This window comes from Pestalotiopsis fici (assembly GCF_000516985.1).
Source record: "Pestalotiopsis fici W106-1 unplaced genomic scaffold PFICI_Scf_6, whole genome shotgun sequence".
Classification (NCBI taxonomy): domain Eukaryota; kingdom Fungi; phylum Ascomycota; class Sordariomycetes; order Amphisphaeriales; family Sporocadaceae; genus Pestalotiopsis; species Pestalotiopsis fici.
Genome location: NW_006917096.1, coordinates 1,406,833 through 1,419,002, shown reverse-complemented (window position 1 = coordinate 1,419,002; position 12,170 = coordinate 1,406,833). Strand labels below are relative to the sequence as shown.

Sequence of the window (12,170 nt, the reverse complement as noted above, 5' to 3'; positions counted from 1 at the left end):
TTCTGAGCCCATTTGATCTATTCCACTCCAAACGCCTTCCTTTGATCGTGTTCAATGGAATGTTACTTTCATATCACGTTTGCGATAGTTGATGCTTGCTGTTACTAGAAAGATTTCATGCCGTTGAACTACTCGGACATGGAAAGTTAATCAACTAGCTACCTCTCTAAGAAACCCCATACAGTACATAGTAAGAGTGTTACACCTCTGCATTCTGGTCGCTCAGCTTTTCAGCCACGTCAAGCTGCCATTGGACGATTTTCATCCGCTCCTCAGCTTCCTCCAGTTTGAGCTGCACGTCAGCAGAGATATCTTCAACTACTCTATGCCTTCGTGCATCGTAAGCACTTCGGAGATGTGGCCAAAAGACTGTACCGAAGCCGAGGTAGGTCGCAATGTACGTTGCCATATCGCGTACCAAGATATGACAGACTGAACCACATCGTTGAGCCACAATGGCTATGAAGAGATTTCGATCCAAATAAGTTGGGAGTGATTCGATGCTTCTCAGGAGATGAAAGATCATATTGCCGGCAGCTTGTTGCGGCTCGTCCCAGTAGAGGTACTTCACGAGCTTGTGCGTCACGAATTTGTTGATTTCGGCAATTTGCTGCTCTGACTTGCGGGCAAACATGGACCGGTGTAGACTCTGCTCCTCGCAGTTTTCGACCTGGGCTTCTATCATGTCCCAAGCTGGTGACTCGCTGCTGCTCTGTGTGGGTCTTCTCGTCTTCTGTGGTGCCGCTGCGTCGTCGTCGAGTCTTAAATTCTCAAAGTCAGCAAACCAGTAGCAGTCCGGGCACGTACCTTGCCTCCCCGATGCTTGCCAGAAGAGGTTTTGGCCAAATGTCTGTTGGTCAGAGTCAGTGTGCGCATCCCAGAGGAAGCGATGATGGCGCACGAAACCCAAATCGTCGGCGTACTTGCGGAGGAGATCGAAAGGGTCGTAGCCATGGACTTGGCGTTTCGTACACCCGCATGTGTACTCGTGCACGGCAATCACGATACTAGGCATTATGTCTTCCAGGTCCGATCTGCGGCTGTGGAGTACTGACTATATCGAGGTTCCGTTGTCCGGAGTTTTAATATAGCAAACCAATCTCGATGCTTGCGAGTTAAGCCATGTCTGCTTTATATTTATTTACTTATATATTGATTCTCTGTCACGAAAGAAAATACCATGTCCTGGATTTAGTAATATGTATCAGGCTAACAAAGCAGAAAGTCGCTGACTGCAGAGCCTTCTCTCATTGTCCTCTAGAACAATGCTTTGTTTTGTTTTGCGGACAAACCTCAAATCATTGTCTTACATTTTGACTTGATTGATAAATTAACACTCATTTGAATCATGTGGTCAACTAGACTGCATGGTGCCAGCTTGCGATTTTGGTTGATGTGATTCTACTCGAATTATCATCTCTATAAACCATAGGAATGCCATTTAAACGTCAGAAATTAGTATATGCATCCACGAGTCTTCCTTCAGCAGAGTAGCTTGGTGACATCGAGTGGAATGGAGCGCATTAGCTAATATCAGTTATCAATGATGGTTATTCTTTTTAGACTGGCTTTGTATATATGATAGTACGCCAGTCATACAATGACACAGTATACCCACCGCTTTCCAGTAGCTCAACTCCAATGTCCCAAAATTACCAAGGCAACTCGTAACCCTCACGATGCCAGAAGCGCCCTGTATTCTCCAGACCCTTGCCACGCATCACACGCCAGAGCTTTTCAGCGGCCTCATCAGGCTCGACAGCCTCACCACTAGCATGGTGCGCCGAGGGGTCAAGTCCGGTCCTGACAATGCCCGGGTGCAGAATAACGACAACAACGCCGCGGCCGCCGAGATCGACGCTCAGGTTCTTGAACACGGCATTGACCGCCGCCTTGCTGCCCCGGTAGGCATACAGTCCGCCGGTGGAATTGTCGGCGATGCTGCCCACACGGCTGGATACGACGCCAACTTTGGGCGGCCCCGAGGACCGTAGGAGAGCTGGTAGGACTGTTTGGTAGATGATCAAAAAGTCAGTAATGCTGATACTTCATTGAAAGATGCATTGGTATCCTCAAAAGTTTGAGAGGAAATTCAAAGAGAATCGACTGTCATGTAAAGCAAATTAAACCAAACGCGGCAAAGACAGCCAAAAGAGCCGCTTACGGGCCTGGGTTAGCAACAAAGGTCCAAAAGTATTGACGGCAAAGACGCGATGCAGCGTCTCCATGTCCACAGTCTCGAGCGCATCCGCCTCGTGAGGCGCCATGATGCCGGCCACGTTGAGCAACAAGTCGAGCGGGCGCTCGTCGCCGAAAGACGCTGCAAAGGCGGCAATCGACTCGGGCGACGATACGTCGAGCTGAGAAGTCTGGCATGAGAGGGATTGTAACTTGGTACCATTGTTCACGTCCACGGCGTGTACGTCGTAGCCCTGTGGGGGTTTGGAGTATCAATGTCAAATGGTTCTTGAACTTATGTTTTGATGTCGGCGTTTTCATGGGTTGATATTCATTTACCTCTTTTATGAGAAGCTTTGCAAATTCATGGCCAATACCCGAGTTTGCTCCAGTTACTACTGCTGTCGGCATTGTATTTTTTCTTCTTCCTTCTTCAAGTAGAGATGTGGATATCGGCGTGTATAAGGCCAGGTAGGCATTGTTATAGTCGTGCAAATCCGGAAGCGCGGGGAGGTACTGAGCTACTTTAGGATTCATGACGTTTTGCTTACATATTCGAGTACCGAGCACCACTCTGCAGAGTATATTCCATTGGTTGGAGCGTCGCAGTATGTAGTATTTGTAAAGCAGCATTTTGAGCCGAGAACCTTGCCGGCACTGATGTGGAGCGTGTGGCACCATGGACAGATACTACCTTGATGGACATGTAACATTCATCTAAGAATATATGAAAATCGGGGTTTCCGTCATCAATCATAAAATGGTATTCGTTACTTGCGCTGACCTAAACTTTTGCCTTTTTTACTTTTCTTGTCCCTCCCAGGGAGCTTTTTCATGTCCATTTCAGATCTCCAATACCCTCTATAGATTTGAACATGCCATCTATTGGGTCCTCCTCTCTAAACATCAAGCCCCACATGCTTAGTCAAAGACAATGGCGGCCTTGATGGCGGACTTGTTGCGGATGCTCTCCAGAGCCTCACCCCACTGCTCGAGCTTGAAGGTCTTGTTCACGATACCCTTGGTCTTCACCTTGCCGCTGTCAAGGTAGTCAACGGTGGCGGGGAACATGAAGGTCTCGGAGAAGGAACCAATGATGGTGATTTCTGAAATACGGATTAGAATGTGCGCAGAATACTTCAAACCGACTCGGTACATACCATCACCAAAGATCTTGGCAGGAGGCCACGAGACGCGGGCAGAGTTGGGGTAGACACCGTAGCAGACGAGCTTGCCTCCACGGCGGACGTAGTTGATGGCGTCCTCCAGGACCTTGGAGCTTCCGGAAGCCTCAACGACTGTATTTGTGGTTAGCAAAGCGCAACGAAATTGTACGGATCCCGACAATACGAACCGATATCGAAGCCGTATGGGTTGTCCTTCTTGAGCTGCTCCCACTGAGGGGTGGCATCCTTGCGGGAGAGAGGGATGTAGGTATCGGCGGCATCGAGGCTCTTGGCGAGCTCAATCTTGGGACCCTCGGGGGCGGCAATGGTCAATTGGGAGACACCAGAGTTCTTCCTGTTGGTGGCTGTCAGCAATCGTCTCTGTATTTGTGTCTATTTTGAGTTCTTACAAGAACTGAGCCATCATAAGACCGGTAGGACCAGCACCGATGAGGAGAGCGTGAGATCCGGCCTTGGGGGCGATCTTCTCCAGACCGTGCATGGCGCAAGAAGCGGGCTCAATGAGAGTGGCGTCGACATCGCTGATGTTGTTGATCTTGAAGAGCTTGCCCTGGGGGTAGTTGCACTGCCGACGAGATGTGAGTATATGACCAACAGCTGAGATATATCACGGAGCGACTAACGTATTCAGCGAAACCGCCGTCCAAGTTCAGGACACCGTGGGCGGAGAAGTCCTCGCAGAGGAGGGCCTCGCCTCTTCGGCAGTAGAAGCTGAAGTAGAGAGGTCAGTATACTGGCCCAAAGTCAAAGTATGGCTTGGACCACTTACCAGTGACCACAAAGCTCTGAGTTGTCAGCGGCGACGCGGTCACCGACCTTGAAGCCCTTGACATCAGGGGCCATGTCTACAATGTTCTTAGCCTGCGAAACCACCAGAAATCGAACAATTGCCTTCTCTTACCGACAACAACACCGATGGTCTCGTGTCCGGGAATCAGGGGGAACTTGGCGATGAACTCTCCCTCGTGAATGTGCAAATCGGTACCGCAAACACCACAAGCCTGGGAATCGATCAATGTTAGACATTTGAAGCTATGAAGGATTACGCAAAGGGCAAAGGAAACGAGATTGTCGTGGAGACGTACCTTGACCTTGATCAGAACATCACCAGCTCGGATCTTGGGCAGGGGCACCTCGACGATGCTCCAGTCCTCGGGCTTCTCATATCTGCGCGTGGACAATGGATCAGTATTCTGGCATTATGATTCGGGTCTTCAGAACAGTCGTTGGAGAGTCAATGCTCGTACACACGGGAGCAAGCAGAACTCTGATCCATACGCCAAGATCACATAACGCGGGAGCGGTGGGGGAGGGGACAAACCTGAGAGCCTTCATGGTCTTGGGCAATTGAGCGGCCATCTTGATTATGTGTGTTGGGTAGAGGAGGGTACGTGTTGTTGGTATGTATGGCTGTGAATGGGAAGCGGGGGTATCACAAAAGACAAAAAAAGTTGAACAGCACAAGACCAACTGGAGCGAGGAGAATGGGAAATGTGAATGGGAGATTTCAAGTAAGGTTTCGATCGGTCGACGCGGGAGGTAGGGAAGGACTATATATGGTGATTGGATTTGGGGCTGCGAGTAGGGCAGACTTGAGCTCTCGGGAAACAAACGACCATTGATGCTGATGGGCTTATGATCAGGTACGTAGCTATCGTATCTAGTGACACACGAAAAACCTCTCACAAACTGCAAGCCCCATCTGTTCCCCTACCCATCTCATCTCAATAATGCCATGTATCCCCAGTATCGGAAACTCAGGCACGCTTGCAGTAGCAACAATCAAGGAGCTGTTTTCCCATGGCCTTGCTCCTGGGCATCAGAGAGGGGCAATTAACGGACTGAAATGCACGACTTACACAGCTTCAATTCAGTTCCCCGCTGTGGGGGTGCAACCAGGTTTCCATGGGCGGTCACCAGCAACCAATCATGACAGAAGCCGGTCGGTCCATAGAAGGACAACGAGCCATAGAATGCCTCGAGAGGACGGCAGCCACCCCACTAGAAGGGCGGCTCTAGGGGGAGAGCTGCAGTGCTTCGAGTGCCTGGCCGACTTTTTTCTGCACGCGAGATTTCCCAGCTCTTCAGACGCAGACGTCATCGGTCTTTTGGCAGCACCATCTGGCCCCATATTCGGCCTAAAGCTCGGGGGGTATAATCCTCTAGCGGCGCCATACGGTCTAGAATACATGGACTTGGATCGCGATCTCGTCGCTGTCTCTTTCGTGTCAATGCTCTTTTTTTTTCTTCTCTCTCTCTCGTACGCGCGCGTTGCTGCTGCCTTTGTAAACAATTATCCTTTTTCAGTATCGCCGGGGGCAAGGTCTGCCTCATATCACAACGATTCTGTCTTAGACGCAGCTATATATATACCTATGTACAATACAAGTATCGTAACCAAAACCTTCATTGCTGAGTATCCAAGTGGTTGAACACTCCCGAGACATGAACACACACACACCCATGCTATTTTTCCCCAACCAGAACTGCCGTTTGTCGTTAGAGCCTTACTCGTAATCAACGCATGGCTTGACTTGGCTTGAATCTGGAGAATCATTCGGTGAGACCCTCGGATGTCAATCCCCGGTTCGTTTCATTCGCCTTGCGCATGTTGCATACATCTATGTGGCATCTGCAAACGCTCGACGAGAAGAGGAGCAACACGAACCAAATGTGACAACTCATAGTCTTTGACTATAACCATGAGACCTGATTAAAATGATTCTCAATGTTGTAGAAGCACGATACTTTCAAGTCTGGTGAAAGTTGCACGCCTGCTCATTACGATTTTACCCGATGTTGATACTTTTCAAATGGAGCCAACTTCTGTTCCCATCAGACACCCATCGTGTGGAGTGGAGCAACTCACGATACCGCCCAAAGTGATCCCGCGATTTTCGTTACTCATTTCATTTCTGCCATCGAAACTCATGGATAGCCACAGTTGTTCAGATCAGCGCAATGATGCAAGTATAAATCTGGCCATGTACGTATCTTCAAAGCAGAAATTCAAGCCAGCAATATTTTCATCTGCCATGATTTCATGATTGGATTCTGTTAATACTGTTGTTTCGAGTACAGAAACAGTTTGATCAAGAAATGCTAGTCATGACGGAACAAAGCTCCGGATTCCTGAAGAAATGATTCGCTGCTTTAGTCTCTATGATAGGCAAGAACTGCAAAAATAAAAAGATCAATGCGCTGGTAATAGTATTTAGAGTCATGCCTTGCCCAAGTATGTAGAGAGAAAGAGAGAGATCACATCTCATACTGATGGGTTCACAGCTGACAAACACTCCGTCTTTGAGAACTTGGCACCGTCAAAGGCGGAACCAAGTTACCTACGTACTAGTATACGTATTTAGTAACAGTTTTGTAAGTCGTCTTGGGCGTCGCAATTGGTCAATTCGCAAGCATTTGATGAACGGTTCAGTCATTTCACATATTATTCGTGAGACGAAGTCAATTCTTGATGACATCAAAAGCAATGACCCTTATTCGCAGTAGACGGTTCCGAGGGTTTCATGATCCCTAATAACTCCCACCAGTGCATCCGAGTTTTTCCCCCTTGAGTTCTATCATGCGAGCAGAAGATTGACCATGTAGGTGCCCTCCAGTCCATTGTGTACATGTCGGTTGTTCCACCCCATGCCTACTGCCTTATGCGTCGAAGGAGTTGTCCATTGAGTAATTGGCACGTGTGCTCTCTTACGAGGGAGGAGCAGCACCGCGGCCACGGCCGAATCCACCACGGCTAGAAAATCAACATGTTAGCATACGTTTTCGTTTTTTTATCGTAACAATTTGGCGCCTTCTCCTCCTGAATGACCAAAAAAACACCAAATCTCTGCGGGCCACTCACAATTGAGGGTTGAATTCACCAGGGGCACCGCCCTCCTTGCCCTCACCAGCGTCACGTCGTCTGTAGCCACCCTCACGGTCGCCACGGTCACCGCCACGGCCACGGCCGAAGGGGCGGCGCTCGCGCTCGCCCTCACCCAGCATGCCTCGGGGAGGAACGTGGGACTTCTGCTGCTTGATGTGGGTAGCAGGCACGATCTCGGCGGGCAGGTGAAGCCACTCTCGGAGGTAGTCGAGACCCTCGGGGGTCAGGGTGTAGTAGTACCACTGCCACGAGAACTGAGTCTTGACGTAGCCGCGGCTGGTCAAGGACTGCAGAGCCTTGATGACATAGAGGTTCTTGACATCGAGCTCGGGGTGCTTCGGGAGGTTGTAGTCCTTGGGAGCGACGAGGACGCCCTCGCGGAACAGAGCCTCGTGGATGGTCTTCCTGTCAGCCTTCGGGATAAGCATCTTGGGCGAGTCGGCGATGATCAAGATGTCGTCGAGGGTTGTTGGGTGGTTGAGGATTGGCGATCCGCTTTGCACTTGGACGGGCTTTTTCGAAAGTTGCAATCGCGAGGGGGATTTTGCGAAGCTTGTGTGCGCAAAAATTAGCGGTCCAATCAACCGATAGGGCCTGGGAAAAAAGTGGCTTAGCACCTTGATGGGGATCCAGCTTTGGTCTGGGGCCAAGGGTTCTTTGTGGCTGGTGAGAAAGGTGGGGCCCGGACTCCTGCCGCCTGCGGATCTCAAAGTGCTTGCCGCCTTTTTGGCCTTATCGGAGCGTCTGGCTTTCCAATGCGCGTGATTGCGCGCATACCTTGTAGTCCCGACCTACATGCAAGCTTGAGTAATCTGTACCTACCTATTTTTCAGTATTCTGCCAGAGGCTTTTGCGCTTTTGCAGCAATACACACAATTCGTTCAAACGATTCGGTCAAACGGAACTCCTAAATCAGGAGAGAAGTGCATAAACCTTACTGTTTCACTGCACTCAAATCACTAGTGGTACGGAGAAGCAAAGATATAAGAAGACACCCAAGATCGCCACTTTGGGATCGTCTGGCTGCTTCGACTGCACCTCTCCAAGACGACTTTTTCATCATATACCATCGCAACAGTCGCTTCGGCGCACCACTCATCGCCATGGAGGTGGAGCGGATAATCAATGTACTTGTCAGCAGTATTGCTGGGCTTGGCCCGTCCACGCTGTCTTTCCCGGTATCCTCATGTGCCACTCTCGAGGACGTCGCACTCTGCCTCATGCAACGCATACCAGCAAACCCAGAAACGCACCGCCTCATTTTGACCACGACTTCGAACAAGCAGCTCATACCATCCAAAATTCCTTTAAGTACGCGGCTTGTCTCTGCATGCGGACTATCGGGACAGGATAAGTTTGTCTCGCTGCGACTCTCGGCGCCACTATGTGGTGGAAAGGGAGGTTTCGGATCCCAGTTGCGTGCTGCAGGTGGTCGCATGTCATCTAGAAAGAAGAAGAATGGCGACGAGAACGGCTCGAGCAGAAATCTGGACGGCAGACGACTGCGAACCGTCAACGAGGCCAAAGCTCTGGCCGAATACTTGGCCATCAAGCCGGAGATGGAACAAAAGGAGAAACAGAAGCGCCGAGAACGATGGCAGGCTGTTGTGGATGCTGCGGATCAGAAGGAGCACGAGATCAAGCACAACACCAAAGGCAGACTGGATGGCAAGTGGGTCGAGGACAAGGAGGAGGCTGGCGAGAGGACGCGAGATGCCGTGCTGGCTGCGATCAAGTCGGGCAAATACGCGGACAATGTCGTGACCAAGGGCAGTTCGTCATCGGAGGAAGATGACGAGCAAGAGGCCTCTGGCTCGAGTTCAAAGTCTGTCTCGCCACCAATCATTTCGAAAGGCAAACAACCAGCCACACGAACCTTTGCTGGATTCGATGAAGATGACGAATTCATGAGCTCCAGCGACGAAGAGTAGTTGTGCATTATGGGTTGGATTGTTTTTATGCATTGGTCATTGGCGTGTTTGGCGTGCTTGGCGTTAATATTTAATGGTGGCTTGTCGCTGGATTCGACGAAGACGACGAATTTAGAATTCTAGCGACGAAGAGGAATTCATGATGGATTGGATTGTTTCTATGCATTATCTATTGGCGAGTTGGGCGCTCACCTTTTAGGGTGGTTTGACAGATCAAAGCCCATGATTCCTCAGCGTATCACTTTGCAGTTTCTCGTCATAATAAGATAGCCATTCAGGGCGATCGTTTCTGGCTTTACACAATATTCCGTCACGCAGAACTATATGCTTTAGTGTAATGATAGGGCATTTGATATATATCTCAATAATACCCTGCAGGCTAAAGATTGGTGCCCGTCCGACCTGCATGGCCAGCTCAAAAGAAACGTCATCGATCCCTGACTGTGACTTGCCACGCCTAAGATAATACTACCAGCTGATTGAGGGCTTTCAAATTGGCAATTTGAACATCTCATGTAGAAAACGTGGCTTTTGTTCCGTGGAAAGCAAGAAGTTGTCATGCGTCTGACAGTTCGTACAAATTGCAGATAAGCAGGTCGATGCTCTGTATTGGTCTGGCCGAAAGGAATCTATGATACAGCCTTCCAGTCTCTGAAATGCGCCTCCGTCCACTTTATACAAGTATCACCCGTCTCGACCCCGTCGTGTACATTTATGCGTCCAGCTTGGCAGGGAAGTTACCGGCCTCACGCTGGTCGTCCCATCGCTGGTACCAACCGCTGGGGCACAGGGATCGGTAGGCAAGGAAGAACTATTCATCATGTTAAAATCGCAAGGTCCTCGTGAAGAAACCGGGCATCCGGGCTGAGTCGTACCTGGCGGCAGGGGGCAAAGTCCTCGCCCTTGGCGTTGATGCACTTGTGGTAGTCGACGTAGTTCTGCCAGCAGTGCTTGGTCTGGTTCATGTTGGGGAATCGAGCATCGACACCTATTTACACATTACTTGTTAGAGAATCCGGCATTGAAGTTATTGACACCACAATCGCATATCGGATGGAGTCGCATCGGTATCGGGCGGAGTGGCGGGACAGCGTTTTCTTACCAGCTAGAGAATCGCGAATTAGCACAATTGGCCGAGTGAGCCTTTTACGGGGGCGCCGCAGCAGGGTCTACTTACCGGTGACGAACTTGAAGGGCTTGGTTTCGCGATCGTCGTCGGACATTTTGGCGGTTTCTAAGCTTGGTAGAGAGTGGAGAGGTGACGGTGGTGCTCAATGGCAGAAAGACAGATAGATTTGGGATGAGGTCTATGATTCTTCGAGTAGCTTGGTAGTCGGAATCGTTCGATTGGCGGAAGGGCAAAAGCGGCTGGAGTGCCTGAGGCGCAGAATTGTTAGTGAGCTCTGAGAGGTAAGGTGGGCCGCATTGCCCGGCCCGTCATTGGCCAGTCGCCCGAGACTGAGCTTCTTTTGTCCAAAAATGGGTCCATTGCTTCCATTTTCGCTGTGTTCGGGACACTAGAAACACATCCAAAGTCGCTCCAAGCACGACAAGAACAACGTTCGCATATCGACGAGACCAATCTCCCCTCCACCCCCCTCAGACAACCCGCCCAATATGTATCCCACTCAGATTATGAGAATGCAGCCTACGAGACGCATGATGCGTGCTCCTCCTGTGGGTTCCCTTTTCCCCAGGCTGCTGAGCTTGGAAATGACGTACTAACTTCTTGTGACAGGCCGAGGACCAAGCTGGTATGTTGTCGAGCCATTGTCATCCGACACCAACATGAATGCCTTCGGAACCGCTTCGAGATACATCGCCATGGGCCACGACATGTTATTAGAGTGCTGACCAGGTCTGCGATAGGCCACACTGTCTCCCAGCGTCTGCGCAAGCTCCGAAAGATCCCGGCCGAGCTGTGGCCTCTCGGTGAGCACACGACTTTCTATACCTTGGCCAGGGGTTCGCCAGCTTATCATTTATAAACAGGTATCGTCGTCGGTTTCGCCGTCTTCGCCGCCGGCTACTCGAGCGCCCGCAAGTTCTGGGTTGACAAGAACCTGCGCCTGCAGCGACAAAACCGCGCAGCTGATGCTGCCGCTTCGGGAGAGCACCACTAAGCGTCAACTACTCGAAAGAGAGGAGACGGTAGGCAAGGTGTTTTGTTGCTTAGGAAAAAGACCGCAGCATTGTACATTCTAGTCCTCGGAAAGGTTGAAATTGGAAGGCAGTGAAATATAGCAGAGATCAAGCATGATATAGAGAATTGTCGGCGCCTGCCGCCTGCGTCCAACCTATATTCCCGTCCAATTCTGACAGTAACCAACGCCATCGCTATGTGAGAGAAAATCAAACAAGGACAAAAGACAGCTGCTTCGGTCTCCTTACTCCGGTCGTGGACCGGCAACATCCAACCCTTCGAGGCCCTGCATAGGATCTTCTGGCCGATCATCAACAGCTCCTTGCGCCCCATCTGCAGCGGCCCTGTCCTCCTCGCTCACTGCGTGCTCCGCCAGCCAGCTCTCCTAAAAGTTGCGTCAGTAAGAAATCTATGCTTGCGCAAGAGTGGAGCAATCGTACCTGTTGCCAAACTGCTGTCTTGCTTCCCAATCCTTCTTCAGCGCTCTTGGGCGCCTTGGCTGCGGAAACTTTGAGAATCCTGCCAAAGAATTCCGACTGATCCATGTTGTCGATTGCTTCTTTGGCGTCCTGCTCGTCCTCATACTCGACATAGGCGAAACCCCGATGCGGCTCTGTAGCATCTGGCTTGTCGTTTTTAGGCAGTGATATATCGGCAATCTCGCCGAATGGAATAAATGCATCGTGCAGACTGGCAGGGTTGACTAGACCGGCCAGACCTCCGACGAAGACGGTTGCTTTCCACCTCTTCGCGTCCGTCATTTTGCCTTGTCTCGTTCCAGCTGAACGTGAAATCAAAAGCTGGGATTCGTCGTTGTGGAATAATTGCGGCACCCACGTGCAAAG

At 50.5% G+C, this 12,170-nt stretch overlaps 8 protein-coding genes across 8 annotated transcripts; 2 read left to right on the top strand and 6 right to left on the bottom strand.

Moving 5' to 3' along the window:
• Positions 1-199: 199 nt before the first annotated feature.
• PFICI_08901 (uncharacterized protein) lies at positions 200-1,015 on the bottom strand (the record flags this gene model as incomplete). The annotated part of the gene is made up of 1 exon (XM_007837482.1): positions 200-1,015. The coding sequence occupies one exon, from the start codon at positions 1,013-1,015 to the stop codon at positions 200-202; it is 816 nt and encodes a 271-aa protein (XP_007835673.1).
• Positions 1,016-1,652: 637 nt separating this feature from the next.
• PFICI_08900 (uncharacterized protein) lies at positions 1,653-2,589 on the bottom strand (the record flags this gene model as incomplete). Its single annotated transcript, XM_007837481.1, has 3 exons — positions 1,653-2,008; positions 2,165-2,432; positions 2,518-2,589. 3 exons carry the CDS (start codon positions 2,587-2,589, stop codon positions 1,653-1,655), a joined length of 696 nt encoding a protein of 231 aa, XP_007835672.1.
• A 510-nt stretch (positions 2,590-3,099) lies between these two features.
• Positions 3,100-4,724, bottom strand: PFICI_08899 (uncharacterized protein; the record flags this gene model as incomplete). Its single annotated transcript, XM_007837480.1, has 9 exons — positions 3,100-3,284; positions 3,339-3,476; positions 3,533-3,699; positions 3,755-3,930; positions 3,989-4,076; positions 4,135-4,210; positions 4,267-4,366; positions 4,451-4,532; positions 4,687-4,724. The coding sequence occupies 9 exons, from the start codon at positions 4,722-4,724 to the stop codon at positions 3,100-3,102; spliced, it is 1,050 nt and encodes a 349-aa protein (XP_007835671.1).
• Positions 4,725-7,073: 2,349 nt separating this feature from the next.
• PFICI_08898 (40S ribosomal protein S10-A) lies at positions 7,074-7,679 on the bottom strand (the record flags this gene model as incomplete). The annotated part of the gene is made up of 2 exons (XM_007837479.1): positions 7,074-7,119; positions 7,228-7,679. The coding sequence occupies 2 exons, from the start codon at positions 7,677-7,679 to the stop codon at positions 7,074-7,076; spliced, it is 498 nt and encodes a 165-aa protein (XP_007835670.1).
• A 675-nt stretch (positions 7,680-8,354) lies between these two features.
• On the top strand, positions 8,355-9,182 carry PFICI_08897 (uncharacterized protein; the record flags this gene model as incomplete). Its single annotated transcript, XM_007837478.1, has 1 exon — positions 8,355-9,182. The coding sequence occupies one exon, from the start codon at positions 8,355-8,357 to the stop codon at positions 9,180-9,182; it is 828 nt and encodes a 275-aa protein (XP_007835669.1).
• Positions 9,183-9,894: 712 nt separating this feature from the next.
• On the bottom strand, positions 9,895-10,405 carry PFICI_08896 (Cytochrome c oxidase subunit 6B; the record flags this gene model as incomplete). Its single annotated transcript, XM_007837477.1, has 3 exons — positions 9,895-9,993; positions 10,058-10,170; positions 10,360-10,405. 3 exons carry the CDS (start codon positions 10,403-10,405, stop codon positions 9,895-9,897), a joined length of 258 nt encoding a protein of 85 aa, XP_007835668.1.
• Positions 10,406-10,799: 394 nt separating this feature from the next.
• PFICI_08895 (uncharacterized protein) lies at positions 10,800-11,305 on the top strand (the record flags this gene model as incomplete). Its single annotated transcript, XM_007837476.1, has 4 exons — positions 10,800-10,859; positions 10,921-10,936; positions 11,052-11,114; positions 11,175-11,305. The coding sequence occupies 4 exons, from the start codon at positions 10,800-10,802 to the stop codon at positions 11,303-11,305; spliced, it is 270 nt and encodes an 89-aa protein (XP_007835667.1).
• A 264-nt stretch (positions 11,306-11,569) lies between these two features.
• PFICI_08894 (uncharacterized protein) lies at positions 11,570-12,086 on the bottom strand (the record flags this gene model as incomplete). The annotated part of the gene is made up of 2 exons (XM_007837475.1): positions 11,570-11,710; positions 11,766-12,086. 2 exons carry the CDS (start codon positions 12,084-12,086, stop codon positions 11,570-11,572), a joined length of 462 nt encoding a protein of 153 aa, XP_007835666.1.
• Between the last annotated feature and the right edge of the window lie 84 nt (positions 12,087-12,170).